Source organism: Passer domesticus, chromosome Z (assembly GCF_036417665.1).
Source record: "Passer domesticus isolate bPasDom1 chromosome Z, bPasDom1.hap1, whole genome shotgun sequence".
Taxonomy (NCBI): Eukaryota; Metazoa; Chordata; class Aves; order Passeriformes; family Passeridae; genus Passer; species Passer domesticus.
The window spans coordinates 81,969,900-81,994,269 of NC_087512.1; the positions used below are offsets into that span (position 1 = coordinate 81,969,900).

General features: G+C 42.7%; 1 protein-coding gene and 1 long non-coding RNA gene across 3 annotated transcripts in view; one reads left to right on the forward strand and one right to left on the reverse strand.

The window, feature by feature from the left end:
- The window catches only part of MSH3 (mutS homolog 3), a 109,970-nt gene that overhangs the window by 3,499 nt on the left and 82,101 nt on the right, over nucleotides 1-24,370 (reverse strand). For both annotated transcript variants that reach the window (XM_064405165.1, XM_064405164.1), the window contains exons 16-21: nucleotides 22,626-22,690; nucleotides 21,236-21,352; nucleotides 19,500-19,607; nucleotides 17,792-17,903; nucleotides 14,363-14,520; nucleotides 54-240 (exon numbers count right to left, since the gene is read on the reverse strand). In XM_064405165.1, coding sequence (XP_064261235.1) covers nucleotides 54-240; nucleotides 14,363-14,520; nucleotides 17,792-17,903; nucleotides 19,500-19,607; nucleotides 21,236-21,352; nucleotides 22,626-22,690 — 747 coding nt within the window. The remainder of the gene's footprint in view (nucleotides 1-53; nucleotides 241-14,362; nucleotides 14,521-17,791; nucleotides 17,904-19,499; nucleotides 19,608-21,235; nucleotides 21,353-22,625; nucleotides 22,691-24,370) is intronic.
- LOC135291155 (uncharacterized) lies at nucleotides 70-6,584 on the forward strand. The gene is made up of 3 exons (XR_010354024.1): nucleotides 70-496; nucleotides 2,794-3,121; nucleotides 4,836-6,584. It is a non-coding gene; the product is annotated as an uncharacterized LOC135291155 (long non-coding RNA).

Genomic DNA, 24,370 nt, shown 5'->3' on the forward strand with positions numbered 1-24,370 from the left:
CAGCTTTCTGCGCGGCCGTGGCCTGCGCGGCCTGCCCGCGCCACGGCACTCACGTCTCTGATGAAGTGCTCCAGGGTGGCATAAGCAATGGCAATGCCATCGTGTGTGCTCGTGCCCCGGCCCAGCTCGTCCAGGATCACTAGCGACCTCGAGGTGGCTCTTCTGATGATCTCAGCGGTGTCTGTCAGCTCCTCCATGAAGGTGCTGCGGCCTTTGTAGATGTTGTCTGCAGCGCCCATTCTGCACCGGGACACAGAACACAAAAATCTCATTACCAATGTCAGCTAATGCTGGAAAAAAATAATCATGGGCATGAAACCATTCTGTTATGATCTCTACAAACAGAGGAGAAGAATGCAGGCAGAGCATTCACCTTCCAGAACAGTCTCCCAGCTAACATTTCTCCCACCTTCACAAAGAGCACAAGATAGCCTGCTTTTCCCCCAAAAAGAACCCTGCACTTCAGACCAGTCAGCTCATGAGAATTCCTCCAAAGGTAGCTGTGAGGCTGAATTTTACTCCTTTGGTTTCATATGGGTTTCTAATGCTAACACCACCCAAAGGTATCTGATACTGGCGTTTCAACACAGAGTAGAAGCTGGTGTGACCAGGTGTTTGTGCATCCAAACAGCAGCCACCACCTTCGGGCACTAACAAAATAACCATTATTGCCCCTAATTGCACAGGTCTACAATCTTAACCAGTGTCCTTAAACAAGATTTCAAGGTATTTTAAGAGTTCTCATTCTGCTGAAACACAACTCTTAGCGGCCTGCAGGCAGGTGAGCTCCACACACAAATTCCTCCACATTCCATACAACCCTTCTAGCTGTGATTCAGATCCATGAAACCCTCAAACCCAATCTCAAATTGTGACTTTCTGGTCTACATCTGTGAAACCTGTTGTTAGTCCACCCTGGTTTTCCCTTTTCCTACAGCTTTCCTCACCTGTGCAAGTAATACACATTCTATACTGAAGACAGAGCATTTCTTTTTTGCATTTCTGCTTTTGAATTACATGAATCACATTAGAGCATCCCTTCTGAGACAGGTCATTACCAGCACGCCACTGAGGAGTGACGTAAAACTGGATTTATTCACTCTTATCAGCTAATATATAGTTACATACAAGCCACACTGATTAAGGGAAAACTAACTCATGGGTTTAGTATATTATATTTCCAAATTTAACTGCTGGCCACAACTGTATTTAGAACCAATCAGAACCTGTAAAGAGAAGCTCAATACAATGTTTTCTTTCTCTGTCTTTTGATGGGTCTCTCTCTCTATTATAATTGCCTCTGTGACCTCCTGAGGCACCACCAAGATACAAATAATTTTATGAGGATCTTATGACTAAGAGTACTTGACTAAAACCAAGCAGGCTGGACCCAGTATAACTATGATTTGTATATATCCTCTGGTCCCTGCCCTGAAAATCTGTCGTGCTATCATGTACAACTGCATAATAAGCAAAGTTTCAATTATAAATTAACTGCTTTTGGTTGGAGATGGGCATATGAGAAAACTGGGGTTTTGTTTCATTGAGTGTGTGCTTAAAGACACACACATACAAGTTACACTCCATCATACCCCAAAAGACAGGTGATTCTGGCCCTGAGCTAATTCAACTGTACATTACTTTTCTCTGAATTAAGTGTATAACTCAGGATAACAAGGTTTTACAAAACTAACATTTCATTAAGCCACTTACTGCTGTAATCCTTTCAAATGCTGGGTAAGGAATGATGAAGATTTCAGTGAATTTCTCACAGTGCCCCCACCACCCCTGTGCCCCTTTCCCAGCTTGGGTCAGGCACCAGGCTCTGCTGTAAAAACTCTGATTGTAAAATCAAACAATCCCCCTTACTGCACAGATCCACAGAGAACAGGGCAACTTAGGCCTTTTTTAACACTGTTAACTGCAAGTACATTAATCAGAATGACAAATACTTTTTATGTTTGAACAATCTCTGGCTCCTTAATGAACAAGGTCAGTGTAAGTCTCCGACCCTACAATTAGTGGCGTTATGATTTTCTCATTTCTTCCTTGGCTTTTCCTTACAGGGAGAGCATCTCACAGGCTGTCTGTTGTGTGCCTCTGATGATTACACACAGAGCTTCCATTTTTCTCTGGGATTGCATCATTTCCACAGAGCCCACAAAATATTTTAGCCTGCTTTCTATCTAATTTGCATTCACAAAAATAATTTCCTGAACTTCCTCACTAAATGCTCAAGATACAAAGAGAAATTAGTATTATCTTTCCCTTGTTGTTAGAGACAGCTGGGGAAAGTCTTTCTCTCCAGCATTTTAAAACATTCAAATCCAACTCGGGCTGAACTACAGATTAAAAAACAGTGTATTTTTAAATTACATAAAACCTCTTAAATGTCATCCTTTGAAAATTGATAAAATTGTTCTTTCTGCTTCTGTCCTTTACACTAGAAGAATTCTACTTATTTTTTAAACATACATACTGAGCAGTGTTATCCCAGAAATAAGCAGGAATAACTGTTTTAGTGTGGATGACTGTATTTATAAAACTAACAGGTAATTTGCAGCAAGGCATTGCTCCCTAACTTTATGTTCTATTATTCCTCATACAATAAAGTTGTTGAGTCACACAACCTAATGCTTAAAAAGCCCTTTTTTGGTAATTTTTCACATTTAAAACAGCCATAACAAACCCCACCAAACTTCTCCAGGGCTCAGTGGCTTGGAATCCACATTTTAACGCAGATCTCCTCCTAAATGTTTTTATACATTGAAACATTAAATTTCTCTTCTGCAGTCCTGCCCACAAGGAACGTGCAGACAGGCAGCATGAGCAGCGTCTCTTTGGATCCATCACTCCCTCAGCAGATGCAATTTGGCTGGAAAACACTTGTTTTAATGTCTCTTTGACAGCCAACCAAACCCTGCAAAATTAAAAGCTCTTCATCTTATGGCGTTCAACACATTTATTATGCAAACTAAAAAAAAAAAGAAGAAAAAAGAAGAAGAAGAAGAAGAGGATAGATTATCTGTTTTCAGTGCTCGGTTCAAGTAGCACAGATTCCTGGCAAAGGCCTCAGAAAAACCAGCAGAGAGGCAATGTTTTGCAAGTTAATTTTCAGAGGGTAAGTTAGAAGATATAACTGTGCTACCTCTCAAAATAAGTTATCCCACATGCTCTCAGAGTTGGCCTGGGTTTGAGATGGCAGTGTGGGCCCCAGGAAGTTCAACTCCTCTTGTATTTCACTGTGCATCTCTCTCACAGTTTGTGGAAATGAACAGGCAGCCCAGGAGCTCACAGTGGTGACATTCCACCACGTGCATCCCACAAAACAAGACTGCAAAGCCATTCTCTAGAGCCTTACTTTCACACAGCTGTCAACAGCCCAGTGCTACTTACTGACTCCTACTCTACAGAATACTTACTGCCTGGAAAAAACCCCAAACTTAAACTAGCATTTTCCCATTGATTTTATTAATATCCATCTGAGTTAAGAAGCTCACCTAAAAAACTTACTGCAGAAATGGAACCCGTTGCAGAAGAATAAACCTAATTCAAAAACAATTAACATGAAAAGAACATTACTCTTTTCTCTGGGAATAAGGTGTAGAACACTCTCAGCACCAACACAAATCACTTTCTGTGATTCAAAGATAACACTGAGAACCCCATGAATAAAATAAATTTATAATGTGACTTTACAATTCCGCTCACTCCCTCACACAAACCCCTTTGAAATGTCATTTCAAAGATCACTGCATTTGCACAGGAGTAATTTAAATTAAAATAACCAGTTTACAAGAAGGGAGGACGAGATGTGCTGTTGCCCTGAAGCTCAGCCCCTTCCTGCCCTGCCCAGCCTGTCTGTGCCCAGCAGAGCAGTGTGGCCAGGGCAGTGGGGACATGCAGCCCACCAGGGACAGCAGGACACTGGGGATGAATTAAGTAATTCCTCAGGAGATTGCATGTGCAGATTTGTAACAGCTCACTGGCAAGAAAATAATGCTTCACACTCCCCCACAACCTACTGGTACATCATCCTCTTCGTTTCCATCAAGATCTCACTGATGCAGACCAAAAACTGACAGAAAGAAAAATAATTTACAGAAGTTGTAATTACAGAATTAGGAAAAAAAAGAAGTGTGACGGAAAGCATGGCTATCAGGATAGTTATTATTTTTGCTTTATTCATGGGTGGCTTTTAAGAAGCGTGCCAAGTTACATGGATGATGACAGGGAATCCAAGGATGCTCATGACATAAACCTGTTTTCAGTCTACATGCACACGTGCTCAACCATTTCTACAACTGCTTATCTGCAAATTTAAATGAAGAAATACCAACGGTATGTTACATAATTAAGGAGAACAGCTGTTGAGAAGCCTGACAGAATTAATTCAATGTAAAATACATTTTTCTTTCATACTTCATTGTAGATATGTGATGCTCTCAGTCACTGAGAGATTAATGAAGATATTAAATGACTCTGAGGGATACAACTTTGCATTATCCCAGAAAGAAAAGCAAGTCCAAAGTGATTTCAATACTCAGTTTCATAGCGGCTTCTACATATTTTTTTCTCCTTCTCAGTCTCTCTAGGTAACTGAAGCAGCCAGAACAAATAATCACTGAAATCCTCCTTTCCTTCTAGGGCTGGCCCACAGGGGAATGCTGCACACACCAGCACCCCTGCCTTTTAAAAGAAACATTTCTAACAGGATTAACTTTCAAGAAGTGAAGTGCATGGGGGGGTTTTTTTGTGTGGTTGGTTTTTTTTTCTTTTTCTTTTTTTTTTTTTTTTATTTTTTATTTTTTCTTTTTTTTTTTTTTTAATGAAAGCCAGAGGAAAGAAGAACACCCATGGACTCAATCTTTTCAAAAGCTTCAGATGGACTGACAGGACAGGTGGGACAGAATCCCTGTCAGTCAATCCAGGCCCTGAGACATCAAAAGTTACCAGGACCCCTCATCCCTAAACTCCATGGACTAACAGAAACTCAGTTACTACTAAAGTTTAGGCCACTTTACCTAGTGAGGAACACCTAATAAACTTGCTTGCTGAAATTCAGTAATGATAATCTCAGCAACATCTGAACTTCTCAAAAATACTTGTTGCATTGTCTAGGGCAAATTCATCATCACCTCTTAAATTACCAGTGTAAATGTTACTGATGGGCAAGAGAAAGACCAGCTTGTGAGTGCAAACATTTTGCTGAAGGATAAATTACAAAAGCAGATACTCAAATTAGGGCGTTTCTTTGAGAGTCATCACTATGAGCTGGAGGAAGGTGAAAAAACCGGAGACAAATCAACACTTTAAATATGCACAGGTTTGCACTCACTGCTTGGGACACCAGGGAGGGAACTCAAGGTAATTAAGTTAATGTGCATTTGTAGCTGAAGGATTGAGGCCAGGAGGGATTAAAGAGCAGGAACTATAGCAACAGAGCAGGGACAATGGCTGAAGCACTCAGCACAAGTGAACTTTTCCCCTTTAGACCTGTGGATGCAAGGACAATCCAATTCCACCTGTGACTGGGTCAAGTCACAGGATGGAAGAGTTTCAGAAAGGTAAATACAGCCACTCCACCTCACTGTGAAACAGCTGGCTGGCTTTGCAGGCAGATTTCCTCCTCCCCTCCCGGTGCAGCAGCCTGGGGAAAACCTCCCCAGCCCAGGAGGGGCAGCAGGAGTGCTCTGAGAGTCTCCCTGAGTGTGCACAGCTGCCCTGCACTGCCTGAGAGGGACTCCCAGGGCACAGTGCAGCCCCTGCACACACAAGGGCTGCTTGCATTCACACTTCACCCAGCAACCATGCATGCACCCCAAAGGCTGTCTGGTTGAGTATGGCAGTATTCCATCTATAAGAGATGCAAACCTCACACTGCAGACGCATGTTTCTGTGAAATGAACAGAGACATGAAACCAAATTAGCTGCAGATACATGCACAGCCTGGCTTAACTTGTTCCTACAGAGCCACAGAACACTGTCAGAAGCAATTACAGTTCAAATGCACTGTGATACGTCCAAGACACAACTTTTCTACAAAAACAGAACAAAATAATTCTTCCATTTAACAACACTAACTACAACTTTCACTTTTTTTTTTATCCAAACCAAAGCTATCTCCACATGATAAAAAATAGTGCAATGTACTTAATACAGCACCCTGTTCTTCCCTGAAAGATGGGAACAATTGACCCCAGAAGTGCAATTACATGACTGATTGTGAGCATAAATGAAAGGCTTAAGTAATTCTTGTTACTCTGGCAGTAAACAAAAATACAATTAAGGAGGAACAAAATGAAGCAAATTACTGTGCCATAAAGAAGTAACATTTCTGAAAATTACTTTGGGGTTATTGACAGCTAAAAGTTCTGTTGGTCTGACTCATTGTGCTTTCAATACAAACAATACTTTCTTGGCATGTCAGTATATAAAATTCTCATGTGGACTTGCCATTCACTTGGGATTGCTTTGTGAGAACAGCTCCCTTCTTTTCTGCACAATAAATAAATCAATGTGCATGGCAGAACCACGAAGCTTTACCACATACATACACAATAAACCTGAAAAAGTACCTTTGATTTTTAAATTTTCTGACCATTATTTTTCAGTGTCTAACTGCTCAGGCAAATTGAGAGACTTTCTTCTATTTGTTCTATTTTTTTTTTCCCGAAGGAAGATCTGAATTATTTAAACATTTATTTTCAGGTTTAAAGAACTTTTTAAAAAATCTCAAAAATTCTAGTCACAACCAGGTTATGTACAAACTAGTTGTATAGCTGAGATAAACTCCTCCACAGTTTTGACTCAGCAATCAATCTCCTGGTGGTTTCTGTACACACCTGCAAAACCTGCCAAGCACTGCTGCCACCTCCCCACTGGTTTCACAGCCTAGATTTGTCTGATTATGAAGAAGCTGTCTGGATGAATGCCTTCATTTGTCTGAGGTGTTGTGATTTTAACTGGTATTTCTAGGAAAAATTATGTTCATTATCTACCCTGTAAGCTGTGAATATATCATTACAGCTTCATAAAGAAATAAATGGAAGCAAGGATTTTTTAAAATGTAGACTCTGTTCTTTAGAATTAAAACCAGAAAAATTCACAAGTGACATAAAAATGAGAGGCAATATTTGCCTATTCCTATGCATTTAGGACCATTGCTAATAATGGAGCTTGTTATTTATTTATTATTTTAAATACAACTATTTCCCCTCTGTGCTTCTCCTGTGCAACTCCCTTCTGATAAGCCAAAGAAAGTGGTTGAATGAAATTAAGTGTAACATGGTTTACCTAGTTGCAACAAGTTGAGAGTTCATTTGCCATGAGAGGTTGCATCAATGGAACAGTCACATCCATTAATATTTAGGAGTATTGTTTTGGTTTTGTTCTCACAAAATTTACCTCAATGTAAAATGAGATTTACCTCAATGTATCACAAAAAGCACTTGGAGAACATCTTCCACTCAGCTTCCAGTTTGACAAAAACATTCTTTTTCCTGCTTCACGTACCCACTCCATCCTGTGCTTTCTGATTTTTTCAGGAGTTCCTACAAAATATCCTCTTAGCAAACCCAGAAACATTTTAACCTGCGTGTAAATGTAAAAGTAATCTAAAGTAAGCCAGGCCATTTAAGTATCTTTCAAACCTGAATGGTTGTGGCATTTCAATTAAGAAAAGAAAAAATAAAATACAAGCATCCCAAGTCACTTGCCCAAATGCTTGCAGGTATTCATACAATATTTGCTTTCCATCATGATTTTAAACCTTATTGAAATTTGGGATAATGCCATAGGTATGCGCATTTCATCTAGTTAAAATAAAATGTTTGTCTACTTGTTTCTTTCAGCTCCACGCACTTGTGAAACAGCAATATGACTTTGTCAAGTTGTCAGAATTAAATAGCTGTAAATGCATTCCGGGAGGTAACACTCACAATACATCCATTATAAGGCTTGACCTTTTTGAGAGTAATTCCACCATTTACAGATCAGAAAAGCAGACATTTTAATAAACCATACAGAGGAAAGTACTATGGCTTGTTTGATACACGGCCTCTCCAGAAGTCTGTAGTAATGAGGACTGAGTTTTCCTGGGTTCTTTTTTGTTTTCTTTGAAGAAATCCTCCATCTCTAAACTGTCCTCTAAGCCCTAACACCAATTATTTCCAGATATGGGGAAGAGGCTGAGGGCTCCATGCACCCTGCACAGTCCTATAGGGACACAGCCACAAACACTCCTTCAGCTTCTGCCCCATAAATCTCTTTTAGGTGACAACAGTCAAAGCACAGGAAAAAAATGTGAGAGGATCCACAATGCCTGTAGGCGAATCATACCAGAAATGTCACTTTGGGACACAAATGCCCCTTCCCTTCCATCTTTATGAGCCCAAATGCATGTGACTGCTGTGGCTCTCTGCTCACAGGATGACACAGACGAGCAGTGCCAGGCACACCACTCCAGCAGGCACTCGAACACTGATTTATTTTTAATGCCGTTATGCTGTCTCCCACGTGAGTTTTGTGAGGTCTGTAGCACGTGAGGTTTGTGCAGCACTCAGGACCCTCAGTTGAATGGGCCACACCTGGTCTGAGTGGGTTTCAGAGCAGCTGAAGGTCCCACCTGAGCAGTGGCTCAGCAAGGGAAGTACAGCCCCCAGCTGGCAGAACAGAGTTCCCACTTAGAAGGGCTCTGAGGAAATGTCCTGGCTGCTCCAGCAGCTCCCTGAAGATAACAAGAGACTGAATCTCACCAGTGTCACCATGTTAAGGTATATGTATAAATTATACCATTTTTCCTTTAACCTGGAATGAATAGTATGTACACAGCATGCATGGTCACTGTGCCCAAGCACTGGGGAGGGCAGAGAGCTTTCCTCACACCAGCTCTGCTTCTTGGAAAAGGAGGATTATCTGATGGGCACTTCTGGGTGCCTCCAAGGTGAAGTGTCATGCAAAACCAGCCTCAGCTGGGGTGCAATATCCAGGCTGGACTGATCAGAGTCCCCTGAGCTGAAGGAACCCACAGGATCACCCAGTCTGCACAGACCCCCAACAACCCCACCCTGGGCATCCCTGGAGTGCTGTCCAGGCTCTCCTGGAGCTCTGGCAGCCTCGGGGCTGTGCCCATTCCCTGGGGAGCCTGGGCAGTGCCAGCACCTCTGGGGGAAGCAGAACCTTCCCTGATCTCCAGCCCAAATTCCCCTGTGCCAGCCCCAGCCGTGCCCTGCTCCTGTCCCTGTCCCAGAGCAGAGGTGGGAGCTGCCCTCGGGAGGAGCTGCAGCCCCTGCTTTGGGGCTAGTCACACCCTGGGCACTGACACTGCCATGCACACACCCAGGTGTCCTCTCAAGGGTGGGCACACCTGTGTGCACATGTTCTCCCAGACCCTGCTCCCCACCTGAGCTGTGTCACCTCAGGCCACGGCTGGGAGGACACAGCTGACACTCCCGTGCACCTCAAATGCAATTTTCAACAGGACCTTTTCTCTCACTTACTCTGTTGTTGCTTGAAGTTATCAAAATCCTCTTCTCCCTATACTGAACCCATCAACCAACTCAGAAAAGCCACTCCAAAGCACGTGGTGGGATGGGCCCTTGGTGGCTGGAATTTATGTGACCCCACTAAGGCCAGTGGTGAGGGCGATGAAACTCCTCCATTATTTCACTGCCCAGCTGTCCAAAGATGTCTGTGCTCTGGTTTTAATTGAACAAACAGCTTTTACACATGGTCCACATCATTATACAAGAACAACGGATTATAAAATACCAAAATAGTGATGTAACTTCAGAGCTGGGACAGACAGACCCAGGATTCCATTGTGGACATGTCTATCCAAGACACTCTGTATACAGACATGTAATACAAGCTAGGACTAAAAAACATCCCTCCCTCGCCAAGGTGAGCAATCACTGTCTGTTTTCACAACTTTTTCATGTATATAAAGGAATCTGAAATAAGTGAGTACCTCCCAACTGCAGACTCAGCAATGAGGAGGGCACTCCACGTTAAAAATACATTTAAGTCATCTGTTACAAGGAGAAAATGCAGAAGAAAGTTCTTTACACTTACATACAGTTCACGTGATGTGAAGGGACTACCCCTGCCTTCTCTACATACCCTACAGACAATTCCAGCTGTATTTGATACCATCAGGATTGCAGTCAGGCTGAGAGGATGTAAACAGCAAGCTGACTCTTTAAAGAGATGCCAAGTGCATGAGAGCATAGTGTACATGGCTCTGTTTATTCCTGTGACCTTTCAGCATGAGGCAGACCCCCTGCAAGAGGCAGCTCTCAAAGGCATCTGAGGCACAGGTGCTTCATTAGCTCAGATAACTGAAGCTGCACCTTGAACAGCATTTCCAGCTTGCCTGGGAAGAAACCTCACTGCAAGGGTGTGGGTCAGTGTAGTGACTGTGCTAGCTCCCTGAAATAAGTGAAAACAGCTCTTATTTCAACACAGGAAGAGAAATCCAGGCAGGTAAGTGCTCTAGGGAGGAAATTACTCTGTCCCTGTACCACCACCTGGCACTGGCAGGGGTTGCTCTCCTTGACACACTTCTGATGGCAGCCTGTGATGTCCAAAAATTGATTCTCAGAGTCTTGAAGGCACTTGGTAACCTGAACTGCTAATTATCTTGTTTATTTGAAGATGGTTTGCCTTCAAAGTGCTCTAGCATTCTCCCTCCCAGTTTTGAACATGGACCCTCATGAGCAGCTCCTGCTGGCCCACAAGAAGTAGGAGAAAGCCTCCTAGCAATGGGAAGTTCTATCCATAATTGATTAGAAGAGGGACCTCTGCAGAGGTCAGCTTTCTTCAGCAGCTGAACACCACCCCTCCCCAGGGCATGATTAGGCCAGCAGAACTCTTGTCATTAATTCCTCCATACATGGATGTCCACCCTTGCTTTGTCTCCCTCCTCACACACACGCAGGAACAGCATATTAATTTCAGTGTTTGATGACTGTATTGGAACTAACAAAAACTGAAGGTTAATTTTAAAACAGAACATGAGCCTGTTTACTGCAAGGAGAAATTTGGATGGGAATTTTCAAACATCAGAGAATTAAATATCCAAATCCCATTGAAAGTCAATAGATGGGATGTCAGCCTCTTCAAAATCCTTCTAAATTTTGTAAATATAATGCCACTGATTAAGTTGAAATTCTTTAAGAAAAGATTACAAGAAAACATTATCCCTCATTGAAGAAGGGAAAAAAAAGAAAATACTAACCAGACTAACCAGCAAACATCCTCAAAATCCTGTGTCCTCCCCCTAATCTGGGCTAGGCTCAGCACTGTCTCTTGTCTTACCTAGCCAGCAGTGAAGAAAGATCATTCCTGTCTTCACTCTACCTGTAAGCAATCCCTCTTGCATCTTTGACAGCATTTGGTGTAATCCAGTATGTAAAGTCAATTTGGAGCTGCTATCCTATATAAGCACGACATACCACACGGAATAACCATAGTAGCAACCTTTCAATTTCCATGGAAACCCTCCTTGGAAAACAAGACACAAATCCTGGGGATACAAATCCCTTAAACCTATATGAATTCACACTTTGAAGACGCAGTCTACAAACCAAAAAAGGGACTGGAAAAAGGTTTATCACACAGAACTCTTGGTCGTCCTGGTGCACAGAACCCCTCACAGAGCCAGCCTGTGCAGCATCACTGGCTGATCCCTCCCTGCATCCCTGAGCATCCTTCCCTGTATCCCTGAGCATCCCTCTCTCTCCCTGCAGGAGTACCACACCAACAGCATCCCCAAAACATCACCACAGCAGTGATGGAAGTACCTTGGAGACTGACACCTTTCCATGTTAAGTATTTAGAGTATTAAAAATGTACTGAAGTTATCAGCAACAGAATGGAAATTCACACTTTTTTTTCAGCAAGACCTTGTGGCCTAGGCTGGCAGTGCCTAAAGGAGGTCTACATAGCTGCTATCATAAAAAAAAAAAAAATTAAATCCTAATAATGACAAAAAATCCAAACTAAACTAACCTGCAAAACAAAGCACAGAAGGTGAAAGCAAACAAACAAAAAAACCAAAGCAAACAAAAAAAAACCACAAAAAAACCCCCCCACAAATACAAAAACAAACAAACAAACAAAAAACAACAACAGCAAAAATAAAAGAAAGAAAAAAAAGAAAAAAAAAACCAGGGAAAATTGGTTGGGAGTTAAGAGAAATTCTTTGATCTCTTCCAGGTCATTCCCTACCAGAGAGAACAGAACAAAACCTGAGGCTTTAGAAAAAAGCATTAAACCTCAAGCAGGACATAGTATGTGGCAGCTGGTTTACTGATTCTTTGCTCAAACTAGGCATTAAAAACTATTCAAGAGTAACTTCCTATGGTTGAGAAATTCCCTGAATTCGCCACATTAACCTGCCTGACAGACTTACACAGTTTATGACCTTTGCCAGAACCCTGAAAAAAACCCAAAACCTACCCAAAAAAAACCCAAACCAACCAAAAGAGAGGTGTCTCCTTCTTGGATGGTCTCTGTATATCTTGAGCAGAATCTTCCAACCTGTTCTTTTTCTAATTTTTTTTCCTGTTACCTTTTAACTGATGCATGACTATTTCTATCTTACAAATGTATTATCAATTTCTTCCTGATTAATATTTAGTCAATTAATTTGTCTTAATTGGTGGTGCGATTACAAGAATTTCAGTATTTCTTCCACATATTCATCTGGTGTTTGACACATATCACATTAAATGAGGAAAGGCATATCCAGCTCAGCTTCCAGAAGTAATATAGACAAGGAGAAAAAAAAATGCAATCCCTTATGTTAGAATGTGACTGAGCTACAAATTACATGGTCTAAAACCTCACAGAGTAAAAAGCACTCTGTCCCTGCTTGGCTCTGAGTCTGAAAGCAGAAGTTTCACTTTTGCCCACACTCTTTATCAGAGAAGTTGGGAAAAGTACTTGGCTTTTATTCTAATACAGAGAAAAGTGAAGCAGAATCAGGGAAATACACTGGGGAACAGATGAAACACAGATAAAAATCCAATTTATTCTCTTTCAAGCGGGCCCAAAACAAAACGTCTCTCCCAATGACTGTGTCATGTTTCTCAATATTTTCTGTAGACATCACCCTTTTGCAATGACAGTTTAAGAAAAGCAGACACTCATCTTGAGTGTGTGTATGATTAGAATTTAAGGAAGTGAGAACCCAAGTGAAGTACTCCATGTTCAGCTACAAACCCCAGAGGAAGACAAAAATAATCTTCAAACGCTCAGTGAGGCTGTAATGCCCCTCCTGTATCATAAACCAGGTCCTGTGTTGCCTCTGTGTCCCCACAAGAAATGCTCACCCCACCAACCAGCCCACTGCTTCCAACACAGGGCGGGGAAAAAAGTGAAGCATTTTGAATTCTCATCTCCAGTTACTTGTGGGAAGAGGATACAAATTGTTTGCTGCTGTGCTCAGCACTGACCTGCACCAAGATGTGATCCTCATTTGTTTTTGTTGTGACAGAGTGGAAAACAAGAACACAACACTTTTATAGGATGAAGCAATTGCAGGTGAGTAGTGCCTCAGGTTCTTGATCAAAAGTTACCTCTGGAATGCACACTGGCATCACAAAACAGGAATTCCCAGAAATTCCAGCTTAGGCACCTGATTGCTGTGAAACTTGTAACCACATGTGATAATCCACCTCAAATACCACCAGGAACACAAAACTTTGACTAATTAAAGTAATTGTTGAAGAAAAAGGGGGGGGGAACAGGGCGATAAACCCTAGCAATATTAGATTATAATATAGAGAGTTCTGACTCTACTGATAATGTTTACAAATTACTCAGCAATGTCTCAAGAATGAGGCAGTGAAATAAACTGTCATTATTCATTCTTAAAAGGACATCAAGTGAGGAGGAAGTGTGGCTAGGACTGATAGGAAGGAGATTAAGCACGAAGTATATGCAGCCCAAAATTTTCAGTCTGTAATATTGTGAGTATAAACAACAGAGCTTCAGAGCAGAGATTGTGACATGAATTTCAGAGGTGACAACACTCATTTTAGGGGAAACATTTGGCCACTACCCAGCAGCATTAATTTGGCTGAGATATCCATTCAGGCAGGGAAGCTAGATACCTGGATGTTAATGCATACAGACACATTAAAATTCTTACCCCTTGAGGATTCAAAGATGACAAAACAAGTACCATAGCTTACCAAAAACTGGAATCAAAACCTAAAAATGAACCCAAAGTGCCTCTAAAATGAAAAAAATGAAACTTCAGGTATAAATTCTCAAGTTTTAAATGAAAAATTGAATTATACTGTGATACACACACCCCCTCTGGCCAGTAGCATTTCCAGTTTTGGGAGTTTACCTGGTAAAGATTCCATCCACAACACCAATTGTGGCCTCCTCTGCAGGAACGAAGGAGCCGATCTGTGCCATGACTGTGATCAGTGCCACTTGCTTGATGTAGGAGCTCTTCCCTCCCATGTTGGGCCCAGTTATTATCATGACCCTTTCACCATCTCCCTGGAAACACAAAGCAGTGGTGAAACACATTGCCCTGCACGTGGTGCTCCTACCAGAAGTCTGGTGTGCTTAGAAGGATACAGGACAAGTCTGCAGGATTAAATGTTCTGTTTCTAGGTGAACAGCCTTCCTCCAATCCTGCAGTCTTCACATTCACCTCCCCAGATATTATCAAGCCCCAGATGCACCAAAATCAACTGTGATTACTCTTGAGCAACATGGACAGAGTGAGGGGGAACCTTCCTGTTCTCCACCAAGGGGCCAAGAAATAATCAGGGAACTCGGTCACCAGCATGGTGAGCAGTGAGGGATGCTGAGGGATGCAGGGCTGTATGCAGCCAGGCCGGAGGAGGCTCCAGGCTGGGCAGAGCACGGAGCAGCTCTGCTGGCAGCAAAGGCTGGCACAGCTGCCATTGCTCAGCCGGGCAGGAGAAGCTTTGGGCTGAGCTCAGGGCGGCCTTGCAGGGCCTGCAGGGAAGATGGACACAGACAATTGCCAAGGGCTGCAGGGACAGCACCCAGGGAATGGCTGCCAGGGCCAGAGGGCAGGGCTGGCTGGCATCTTGGCAATGGGAATTGTTCCCTGGCAGGGTGGGCAGGGCTGGCACAGGGTGCCCAGAGCAGCCCCTGGATCCCTGGCAGTGCCCAAGGCCAGGCTGGACACTGGGGCTGGAGCAGCCCGGCACAGGGGAAGGTGTCCCTGCCATGGTGGGGTGGAATGAGATGAGCTTTATGGCTCCTTCTAACCCAAACCACTCTGGGATTCTGCAGAATTCTTCTGGAGAAAGGGAGAAAATTGTGAGCTTCCAGCACAGCCAGCACTTGCCAAATTTGGCTGTGATCTGGGTTCCTCTCCAGTCTGAGCTCTTACTGTCAAATTAGAAGATCTGGTAGGCAAAGACCTGACCTGGATTTTACACTCATAACTGCCTGGCTGGACAGGACATAAGGGCATTCAGAGTGGCTACAAGAAGGCATCAGGACACTCCTGAGTCTGGCAGTGCTTGATTGCCACACAGATGCTGTGAGCAGAACATGCCCCATCTCCATCAGTGTCCCTCATCACTAAAACCAGACCCAAGAAAATGAGATCAGATGCAAGAACTCATCTCAGCTGTAAGACTCCCCACGGTACTGCTATGTGTCTGCAGCTCCACAATAAAACTGTGTTCCCCAAGTGCAAGACAACTGCTGGTACAGAATTAAAACTTGTCAATGAACCTATAAAGCTTTCTCACAGCCTGAGTCGAGACTAAGAGCTTGAGTTAAGCAAGGACATCACACAGCTAGGCTTTCCCAGGGCTGCATGTGATGAAATGCACTGAGGGATGATCTGAGGAGAAGCCAGCACTCTGCACTGACCATGGGAGGGGCAGGGCAGACAGGACAAGCTGTGCAAAATGGACATTAGTCACACCACGTGGGGAACTTGGCACTGCTCAGGCACTGTGGCTACAGCAGCCAACAAATCTCCATGCAGCAGGTCTCAGAATCTTCTCAGACATGGGCTTTCATTCCCTTCATAGGGACACACACAAAACACAGACAGGACTGACACTTCTGTTCCAGTTCAGGTATTAGAGAAGATACAGGACATCTGTATTTATTATATGTAAAAAGCTGATCAGTTTTTTTCAAAAAAAACCTCAACCATACACAAGTCACAATGCAGTCCAAATGCCATTACTGGGAATAAAGGATTGGATGTAACGAAGTGCACGTGACTATAAGAGAACAAAAGTCATAACATTCTGGTCTCCAAAGTGTAACTCAGAACTGCTCCTAAAACTTTGTCAGGGCTCAACACAGCAGAATTTACAGATGCTCAAACCCACAATGAGTTCACAGGTTCATCTGTTAGGACCCATGAGTTTTCTGCATGTGTCTGGGGTCTGTCCAGGCTCCCTCCAGCCACGCTGTGGGACTGAGGGCTGCTCTGCCAGGGCTCTGGTTCTCAGAATCTGCTGCAATACCAGACCAGAGAACCCCTCTGTCCTCACACCTGATGCAGCCATAAGCCAACATCTCACTGGAATCCACAGCTGAAGCTACAAGTTCTAAAACAACCCACAAATGTTTGAGGAGAACAGGGGGGATGGAAAAATAAGCTGTTTATTTTCAGGGGATTTTAAAAAAAAAATTTCCTCGAGTTAGATATTTGACAACATTTCAGCTGAAAGCATGACAGGAGATGTATTTTCCTGCTGATTCAAACACATCAGTGGAAAACTAGAGATGCTTTAATAAACTGGTTCCCACCCACCTCTCTCAACAAAAAGAGAACTCAAAGAACTGCAGAAGCAAAAGTGATTCTGCCATGATCACTTGGGTTTTGTAATATTCAGTATTTAGAAAGCCAGCATAAGAATGGGACTAAAGAGGGAAAAGTGCATGATGATTCCTGAATGACACGCTGAATTTTTTTGGAAGTGCCATCTGTCGCTTGTTTGGAGTTGACAAATAATTTTGAAAACATTCTCGGATGTATTACAAAATATCTGTAGCATTGTTCAGGACGGAGCAGCACTTTAAAATGTTCCCCAAGAAATACACACAAATTTGAATGCTGTTTTTACAGCAATGTCTCGCTCTGGCAGCTGTTTCACACCTTTCCTACATTTGCTGCATAAAGAGGCAGAGAGGAGTTGTGAGGATATCTTTTATATTCATTAAGGACAGCTATTTAATATTTATAAAAGTATATGGAGAGATAAATATTTAACGAAAAGCTTCAAATAGGCATGTAATTTAAAAGACATATTTTAGTTTATCAGGGAAAAAGGCTGTATGACACTAATATTTCCACAAAGAAAGTAAACTGCAAAGTAGAGAAACACATTAAAAAAATACAAGCAATCTTATAATTAATCTGAAAAATTGAACCTGCAAGATGTATTTTTCATATGAAAAGATTCCAAAAATTAGAGTTTGTCAAAATGCAGACTCCTGCAATGACACTGTTAAAAACCCTGTAATTAATAATTTGGTTGTTTTTCAAAATAACCATTTGATTGAAACACACATTTTCCTAATTTTGAGATTACCTTTTCTCCGTGCCTTGAGACTGAACAAGGCTGTAAGGAGAGCATCTGGCAGCAAGGAATCAGCAGAGGGACAGAACAGATGTGGTGACATCTAGCAACACCTCTCTGAAATGCAGCCCAGCAGGCTGCATGGTTTAAATCACCCATTTCCACTCACTGCCCAAGAGGCTCACCCCAGCCTCCTGCCCTGAATGGTTCTGAGGCTCAGCCAGTTTCTGGGTACTCACTGAAAGGCTGGTGGTGTTTGGAACATACTGATCCTGCTCTCCCAGCAGAACATCAATCACAGGGTGCCTCCCATTTTTTATGATTATTTCACGATTTTCTTGCACAGTTGGTCTGCAGAAGAGGAAAGGTATCAATCTCAGTGTTCTTCATAACTGAATATGTAAAACTACTGTAACTGAAGCCTGCAGGACTGTCACCTGTGATGTAAGGTTTTGTGGGAAAAAAAATACAAATTATAAAAATTAATTGCTGCCATCAAGTATTTCTAAGGAAAATACTTTCTAAATAATACTTTCTCTGAGGAAAATAAAGCCACAGAATTTTAAGACTGGAAATGAACTATCACTTTGGGTCAACTTCAAAGGGAAGATGTGGGGAGTGAGATTTGTCTTGGGCTGAAGAATGATAATGAGATTTAAAAGGAAAATGGAAATGAAATAAAATAAATGACATCTTACAAACTCAAAGCACTGGGGAAAGAGGCATAAACTGATAATGGGGGAGTTCAGCATAAAGGTAATTCCAATAGTTGTACAGCTGAGATTAAACCAGTGTATGGATGGTGTTAGGCCTCATGCCACCTCTTGAACAGCATTCCTTAAAATGAAACTCACTGAGAGTCTGCAGAGTGGACACTCGGACAGCAGATGGTGACCCTGGAGTGCCCACAGCATCACCCACAGCTCCACCTGGCTGCCTGAGAGCCCTGCTGAGCTGTGTGTGCCAAAGAACATCCTCCCAGCACGCTGCACCAGGGGCTCACCTCTCCCCAGCACCTCTGCCCTGACCCTGCTCAATCGCCTGCCTCAGGCAGGGCTGCAGGAAACAAACCCCACAAACCAAAAACATTCCTCCAAAATAACACCAAAGTCCAGTCTCTCCCCCAGCAGCCCTCCAGGATTAATTATTGACACCTTCCCTGCAGCTGGGGCTTCACTGAGAAGTCTCCTTCCTGCTAGTATATAGGCTCTGAGCCACTCCGAAATTCAGTGAATTATTTACATTCTGCACAGTGAATTAATCAGATTTCAGTTTGTTTTCTCATCTGAGGACACCGAAATAAGCGAGCAATTATTTTCAAAGAGACTGTGATAGAGAGACACACAAGATCCCAAGAGCCCAGAAGTGATCAGCATTATCTTAAATGATGTATCAAAGCAGAAGTATTTCCAAGTGGATTTCTCTTCATCCCCCTACCCATGTGTGGGTCTGGGGCAGAAGCAGCAGCTCAGCTCATCAGCTATTACACGTGAGCCCAGCTCAGGCATCACCACTGCTCTGCAGGCTGGAGCTAATATTTACTATTAATTACCTGAGACACACCTTTCAAACACACCTCAGATACCCTAAACTCCAAGGTATTAGAAAGATACCATAAAATCAGAACTTCTGAGAATTAAAACCAGTAATTTTTAAAAGAAAGACATAAAAAGGTCCAGCATTTATCTATGTGTAAGTAAGATATAATCTACTAGACTCAGGTCAAACAACAAACATTAGGATGTCAAATTGGAACTGCAATGTTTACAGTTTGCATTAAGGCCAGAAGTGTTGCTCTGCAAAATCAGATTAAGTTGAAACTACTGTAAACAATTTTAACAGGGATTTTTATCACGGCACACATATTAAAACATAATTTATTTTAAGTACGCTCTTATAATTCCGTATAAAATCCTATGTAAAAATTAAAAATTAAAAATTGATTACCTGCAGTAGTCTCCTTGTTTGGCCACCTGGGCCAATGAGAACAGGCAGTCCACAGTTGCTAGGTGACAAATGGCTTTAGACACGGGGTGATAATGTTCACTGAAATGGCTGCATCAAAACAGAGAAAAGTTACACAAAAACAGGGAAAAGAAATAATTCTGCACAAATACAAAAGGACTGTCAAAATGCACCCCGTGCAAGCTCCTCTCAGGGCTCCTGTGCTCTTTAAATCACCCTGAATCCAAATCTCCCAGCAGTGTGTCAGGGAGAACATGAGGACCTCAATCAAGGTGGACTTCACCTCCCATTCTAACAGTGAATTATTTTTAAAGCACAGAAAATCAGGCAAAATTAAATTCATTAGATAGCTCATAAGGGGTCAGCAGTTGATCCCTGCTGCCTGAATGAGGTGTACAAAAATGCCACAATTTATCAGAATTTATACAGAATACCAGCAGCTGAATCCAGCTCTTGATTCAGCCTCAACTGAATCTGTAAGTTACTGTAAGTTACAGTCAAAGAAGAACCAAAGTAAGAGTGTCTGAACACAGGAGTTGTGTAAAATTTCAATGAATTATGGTATCTACAACAGAAAATTCAATAATTCATTTTCAATTTATGGTGCTGCTTCCCAGTACAATAAGGACATTATCAGGAGAACAGAGTTTTCAGTGGAGTTCATTCTCTTACTCCTCTGGAATTTCTTTTTTCCTCTCTCCCAGTCTCAAAGCTACAATATAGAATATAAAACCAGCAGGGGAGCAAAATTTAATAAACCAAGACATAAATGAATGGAGGGTTGGGAAAGAAGAGCACTTTTCTACACACAGGTCTTTCCTTTTTGTCTGCTGCTCTCCTGCAGCAATTCTGAGAACAGACAAGTGAACATGGAGACAACTCTTTTATAGTACTGCAAAGGAAACACAACTGGAGAAGTGTCAATTGGAATGTCCTTCCAGTTTCTACTCAATTTTCAGAATTTCTGGGTTCCTAATGGGAAGCAAATCCAGTGAGACAACTTGAGCAGGGACTTGTTAAGGTCTTGCAAACTATCACTGCGTGACAAGAGGAGCAATTTCAGCAGTTCTGCAATTCATGCAAGTACAAAATAACACATAATCAGGCAGCTGAAAAATTAAAGGCGTTCAGAAGTTCAGGAAGTATTTTTTAAACTCCCATTTTGAGGATACTTTGGCTAAACAGGCAAATAACCCCACTGAAAACTCTGATCTGAGACAAACACATGTGCCAGAAGTGAGGGACAACAAAACTCCCACTACTTTCTAACAAAACCTCATGGTCAGGGTGGAATACAAGATATAAAAAACAATAAAACTACTGCATAATATTAGTAAGTAATATAAAAATATAATAAAATATAATTAAATATAATAAAACCAATGAAATCCACTAGGTTTAGTTTCACTCAGAGTCAGCTGTACTTTCAGATCGTTAATGCTGTGACGTTATTTTTCAGAGTTTGGGAAACACCTTGTGTACTTAATAGAGTGTTTTCACCAGAAGTTTAAAAGGTAGAGACATCACTGCTGGTCTCAGGACTGGGGCTCAGAGATCTTGCCCTCAAATGGTTTACAAGGAAGAACAGCATTTTAACTGACCACCAGCCAAGCTGCTGTGGACAATTATTAACGCCTCTGTTTACGAAACAGGCGTTTTCCTGCTGTGCTGCTGTTCCTGCTGTCTCACGGGGCAGGGCACAGGGGGGAAGCACTCACTCCAAGAAGCACAGCCACTCGGCACTGCAGAGGAGGGCGAGCTGCTCACGGAGCTGCTGCAGGGCTCTGTAGCTCTCTGTGACCAGCGGCGAGTGGAAGCGGCTGACGGCTTTGGTGCTGCACGGGGAGAGAGAGAACAGAGAGGGCTGGCTGGGACCAAGGTCACCAAGCAATCAGCCGCACCATCCACACACAAAATTGGGCTCATTTTCCTCATCTCCACAATGGAAGTGTTGAAGCAAAGCTCTCCTGCTGGTGGCAGTGACCCCCACTGGGAGTGAAGTGCTGGCGCTGCCCACTCAGGAGGCTCTGGAACGCTCTGCACAGCGTGCCACCACCACCCCAGAGCACACACCCCACCAAACTGCTCAGCAGCTGGCTGATGCACAGCCTAGCAGGCACAAACAGGTTCACTGTCAAGAGGAAAACTCCACGATAAGCCTGAAATAAGCATGGCTAATACAGATTGTGTTGCTGGTTTGCACTTGAGATACTTGCTGTTTATTAATGTGTTTTCATTAAGGACTCAATTTGGCACATCCAGGCATTCTTTTACAGAATCCAGATTAGCTGTAATTTGTTCACCATGTTAATTCTGTCTGATCTGTGCACTTCTCAGTATTAAAAGAAGTTTAATTAAAAGAGAATTGAGTGTTAATTCTTGCATAACTGAATAGAGCATCACAGCAGAGTTCAACCTAGGGAGAGATGCTCACACATTACACTGTGGGGCTTGTAGAGAATTCAGCATTTACATGGACACTGTAACTTTCAGGTATTCAAACCATTCAAATCATAAATCAAACGACTGAAAAGAAAAAAAGCCAACTATATAAATCAGTACATCTTTGTTTCACCTGCTGGAAAATGATCCAGAATCAAGCGTACATTAGACCAAGTATGAAAGCAAGAAGAACTGGTCTGTATGAGTAAATAAAATGATATTTTAAGTGCACTGAATTTACCAAGATGTATAAGCAGATGTTGGCACAGCTACTTTAATCTTTCTGAATAAAACAATAGCAATCAAAACTGTATGAAGGATTTGCATGTGCAATCTACAGGCAAAACAGAATCAAGGCCATGGATCTGACACCACTACATGCACCTTGAAGAATTGAGTGAGTAATTCTGTGCTTTGAGGATGCACTGTGTAAAAACAAATGTTGTAACAAATCAATTCTTCTCAGCTTGTTTTTTGGTTTTTTTTTGTTTAAGCAGGTTTTTTTTGTTTAGCTTTACAGTTTGGTTGCGTTTTCAGCTTAAAAAGCCCCCAACAAACCTTAACATGGGAAAATGAGAATGTGTATATAATGGACTGTAATACCAAAATACCTTGTTTTTTCCTCTAAATTAAAACAGAACCAAACGTCAAAGACATTTTACATACCTACTAACCATAACCCAGTCAGATGGCACAGATGATTTATGGGAATTCTTCACTTCTATCAAAAACTGAAATAACAGAAATGAAATGTTACACACCATGGGGAGCCAGGAAGAACAGAGAATCAGAATCATCGTTTACCCAGAAACTGCAAGCACCAGAGGAAAACCATGCTCAGCCTGAAGAGAAGGAGCAGCCCGGAAGGGAATGCTCTTTTTTCCCCAGGAGAAGCTGGGGTTGTGACACACATCACCCTCCTGCACCTGCAGAACTTTGCTGCAGGTTTGAGTGAGCTCGGGGTCACACGGGGAGAGGCAGCAGCAGTGTCAGGGCGCACTGAGATCTGCGTGACGTGCTTGTTTCACTTGATTCATGTCAGTTATCTCTGTAACAATAGCCTGAGGTCCTGGGTGTCAGAGAGTGGAGGCAGTCTCACGTCACAGAATTCAGCTGGAAAACAGATTTCCTGCAGAGATTAGGTTAACACAGAGCCTGACCACATTTACGGAAAGCCACAAGACCCACGTCTGGCAAAACTTCTCCATTGTAGCTAATGGGATTTGGGCAGAAACTTCCAGAGGAGCCAGCAGTCATCCCCAAGAACAAACAAGGATAACAATCCTAACACAGGAGTAGAGCAAGGACAGGGCGCACTAATTCTTCCTTCACCCAAAGCACTTCCAAATATTTCTCTGTTGTGAAGGAGCATTTGAATTTCACATCCATCAGGGTGCTACAAGAACACAGGAAGAACAAAACATACAGATCTGATGAACAAAGAGCTCAAATCAAATACATTCCTGTTCTAGTCCTGTGTTCTGTTCCTCCAATACAACTTTGTTTCCATTACTTCCATTCCTCTGGCATCTTCCTTTTCCTCACTGACCATATTCTCTGACCCCTCTCTGCTGCCTCTTTTGGTGTCTGCTGAACACTCACACCAGATGTCATGAAATAAGAGCTATTCCCAGCCTCTGCAGCTCCTTTCATCAAGGCACCAGACATATCTCTGTCTGCAGAGGTTTCTGCCCTGCTGCAAAGGCCTCCTCTCTGAAATGTGTGCAGGGACTGCTGCCTCTGGAACCACTTTTCAGGACCTCCTCAGATGCTCTCCTCTCTTTGATCAGTTCCTCTCTTTTCCTTTACTTCACACAGATGGCAGCTATTAACCCAGCCTCCCTGAGAGAAACCTTTCAGATCCTGTTCTCCCCTGCCTCAGACAATACTCAAACACACTTTTCCACTGTTCCTTTGGATTTCAGCCTCTGTGCTGACAGCCCACACGACTCCTGGGCCGTGTGTTTCCAGTTCTCAGCTTCACCCTCAACAGGAACATCCCTCTTCAGGTCTTTATCAAAGGCTGCTGTCTCTAATTCATCCCTTCCCTCATCTTCAGCAGTGTCTGTTTGCTCCCTCCTGTGTCTTTTGGATCTTTCTCAGCTTCCAAAGTGCCCCACAGGCCAATTCCAGCCCCTTTCCTCCCCGTCCTCGCCCACTCCTCCCTTCTGCTCACAACTCTCACTCTGTTTCCTAACTCCTTTCTTTCCCCAGTTTTCTGTTTCAGAGTTTTTCCCAGCTTCCTACTCTCAGTTCCAGAGGACAACGCTGAGCAGTGTCACCTGACTGCTCCTTTCAGTTTCCCCACAAACGTGGCAGGGTCTGCTGTCTCTGTTTTTCACCACAGAGCCTCTCAGCTCGCTGGATCACATCCTGCCCACACTTGTGCAGCATCCACGAGCAAAAGTTCC